This window comes from Lathyrus oleraceus, chromosome 6 (genome assembly GCF_024323335.1).
Source record: "Lathyrus oleraceus cultivar Zhongwan6 chromosome 6, CAAS_Psat_ZW6_1.0, whole genome shotgun sequence".
NCBI lineage: Eukaryota > Viridiplantae > Streptophyta > Magnoliopsida > Fabales > Fabaceae > Lathyrus > Lathyrus oleraceus.
In genome coordinates this window covers 178,306,888-178,310,176 of record NC_066584.1, presented here as the reverse complement: position 1 = coordinate 178,310,176, position 3,289 = coordinate 178,306,888, and the positions used below count along the sequence as shown (strand labels likewise).

Below are 3,289 nucleotides of genomic sequence, written 5' to 3'. Positions count from 1 at the left end.
CTTTGAACCTGTACCAAAAAACATTGCATCCATCCATTCATTGCATACGCATAAAAAGCAAAACTCTTAGTTTGTTTCGCATTATTTTAGGAATCCAAGACTTGTTAGCAAAATGAATCCTGAGAGAAGAAGCACTTTTCAGTTCAAATACAAGAATGTGGACCTTGCCATCCTGCAAAAGTTGAGTGCCAAAGTAACACCAATCAAACTCAACAGCTTTGCACAAGACTATGGAAGAATTCTGGACATCCTAAATGCGAAGATGGACATGATGACCGCACTGACTATTGCTCAATTCTATGATCCACCTCTACATTGTTTCACGTTTTCTGACTTCCAATTGGCTCATACCTTGGAGGAATTTGAGAGGATTGTAGGCCGGAACCTGAGGGATCATAATCCATTTCCGAAGTTTGATGAAGGTATTTCTCCCAAGAGGATAGCTTTAGCTTTGGGTTTGAAGGTTTCTGAAGTCGTGGACAATTGGGATGGAAGGGACCTCTCAATGGTTTTTCTAGGAAGTTCTTGGAAGATCAAGCTAAGAAGATGGAAAAGGAGGGGAATTGGGAAGCCTTCTATGTTGTGTTAGCCGTGTTGGTATATGGGATAGTTCTCTTCCCAAATATTGACCATTTTGTGGACCACCTGGCAGTGAGAATCTTCCTCTCTGGTAACCCTGTACCGTTCCTCTTAGCAGACCTCCACTACGCTCTCCACGATCGTCATGAGAAGAAGGGAGGAACCATTTTATGTTGTCCGCAGCTGTTGCATGCCTGGTTTAGATCTCATATGCCAGAAGATGGCCCTTTTGTCTCAAAGGAACTCAAGCCCTCCCAAAAGTTAGCTTCCCTCACTTCCAATCATGTTAAGTGGTATATCAGGGATTGGGAAACCGAGGATGTTATTGTCAGCATTGGAGACTTCCTCAATGTACCTTTGATAGGAACCAAAGGTTGCATCAAATACAACCCCGTGTTATCTTTAAGGAAGCATGGTTACCCTATGAATGGCCCTCCAAAAGCTGAAGCTTTAGAGCCTTTCATCTTACACAGTGCTGAAGCAGATCATCCCATGGTGAAAAAGATCAAGAGGTCTTGGCAAGCAGTTATCAGAAAGGGTAAGGAGTTGGGTAAGAGAAATGTCATCGCTCAAGAGCCTTATACTTGTTGGGTTAGAGAGAGGGTTCAGATGGTTAAACTCCCTTTTCCATTTGATCCTTCTATCTATTCGTTGGTTCCCGAGCCAGAACCCATATTACCTGAAGATGTGGAGAAGCTCAATGCCCGTATTAAGGAGCTGGAGTTGGAGAATGCTGACTTGAGACTTAAGCTCGGCCGAGTCTCGATAGAGAATGGGAATTCGAAAGACAGTCATTAGAAGAAGGATAAAGAGCTTGAAATCTCCAACAAAAGAGCTAGGGAATCTGAGGGAAGGAGAGAAAAGTTCGGACAAGCACTCTACAACACTAAATCTGTGTTCAAGTCAAAGGAGGAGGAGTTGGATAGAGCTTTACTCCGGATTCAAAAACTCAAAAAGACTCTAGAATTGACCCTTGAAATGAAAAGGGAAGCACAACTGATTTCTGAGATTCGTACTCGTGGACTGGAGAATACCACTCAGAAATACAAGGATACTATGGAACGCGAGAAGCTGAGGACTAAAGAGTCAGAAAGAGTTTTCACACGACTGAAATATCAGTTGGAACAAGCCGATGCTAGAATCCAGGCACTTGAAGGTGGGGATCAGGATGCTGCCTATATGATGTTGCTAGGTGAGTGCAGATATTGGAGAAACCTCTATAGGGACATAGAGGTGACCAAGGCTGAAGACTTGCGCATCATTCAAGACCTCCAAGGGCTTTACATTGAGTGGAAGGGCAAATTTATGAGGCTGTCCAGATTTGCAAATTCTGTCATGAGAGAGTTACCTGAGAAACTGCAAGAAGCTGATTGGTGCATGTTGTAGCACCTCAAATTTGCACCCCCCATTTTTACATTCATTGCATTTTTAGGTCATTAACATGGCATAGTACATTGCATTTCATCAGTCAAAACTGGTTAGGAGGATTCATCTGTGCAAGAGAGCAATGGTTTTTCCATGAGATAAAGGCCCTATGGTTGTTCTAGAGAGCTTACATGACCCAAGGTTCATTTGGATGCAATTTGGCCAAGTGTTGAAGGCTCAAAGTCCACAGCGCAGTTTCAGGTCATCTGGGCCCCATAAAAGTCAACTGCAAGTCAACTGAGGGCTAGGAGATGGAGAAATGGTTTGAGACACTTCATTCATGTCCAAAAGAGGTTTGTTCAACATTCCAAACATCTACATTGAAGATTTTGAAGCCAGATCAAAAGTTTCCAAAAATGGAAAGTGACCTGTAATTTGAAAGTTTCCAAAAATGGCAAGTTTTCGGACCAACTTCAACTCAAATTTCAAACATCAAAGAAGCTTCAAATGAATTTTTGTCCAACACGAAAGTTGAAGATATCCCTCTCCCATTTCCAAAAAGTCCAAGATCATGAATTTATGATGAATGGTTAAAGAGTTATGATCAAATCATTGCAAAGTGTGCTTGAAACTTCAAATGGCCATATCTTTTGAACGAAGACTCCAAATTTGGTGGTTCTTTTTGCATTGTTCTTATCATGTCATGAGGTTTCCAAATCAACCATCACATTGCATGAAATGTTATCACATGATCATTTGCATATCCAAGTCAATTTTGGAGGGAAAATTGGAAATTTAAAATTGATGTATCATGAGAGCTTTCCACCATTGCCATTGTGTTTGAAAATTGATTTTGAGTGAAAATGATCAGCTACATGGCACTGTTCACGTGGAAATAGCCATGTGTAGCACCTCAAATTTGCACCTCCCATTTGTACATACATTTTCATTTTAGGTCATTAACATTTGCATTGTTCATTGCATTAGTCCACCAAGTCATCAGGCAAGACTGGTCAGGAGATTCAGTTGTGCAAGCAAGCAAGTGCACTCTCCATGGAATCAAAGCCCTAGGGTTGGTTCAATGAGTTCATGTGACCTAGGGATCATTTTGAAGAGATTTGGTCAAGCATTGGATGCTCAAAGATCATCAGTCAGTGAACAATTCATCTGAAACCCTAGAAAGTCAACCAAAGTCAACTGTCAATTCAACCATGGATTTGAAGGTGGGAGATGGTTAGAGATGCCTCATTCATGTCCATACAAGTCTCATTTGACATTTCAAACATCAACAATGAAGAATTTGAGGTCAGATGAAAACTTACCAAAAATAGTAAGTGACCTGTAA

The 3,289-nt window shown here is 41.3% G+C and overlaps 1 protein-coding gene across 1 annotated transcript; it reads left to right on the top strand.

The window, feature by feature from the left end:
* The first annotated feature begins 262 nt into the window (after window positions 1-262).
* Window positions 263-1,377, top strand: LOC127094624 (uncharacterized). Its single transcript, XM_051033431.1, has 2 exons — window positions 263-521; window positions 653-1,377. Exons 1-2 carry the CDS (start codon window positions 263-265, stop codon window positions 1,375-1,377), a joined length of 984 nt encoding a protein of 327 aa, XP_050889388.1.
* The last annotated feature ends 1,912 nt before the right edge of the window (window positions 1,378-3,289 follow it).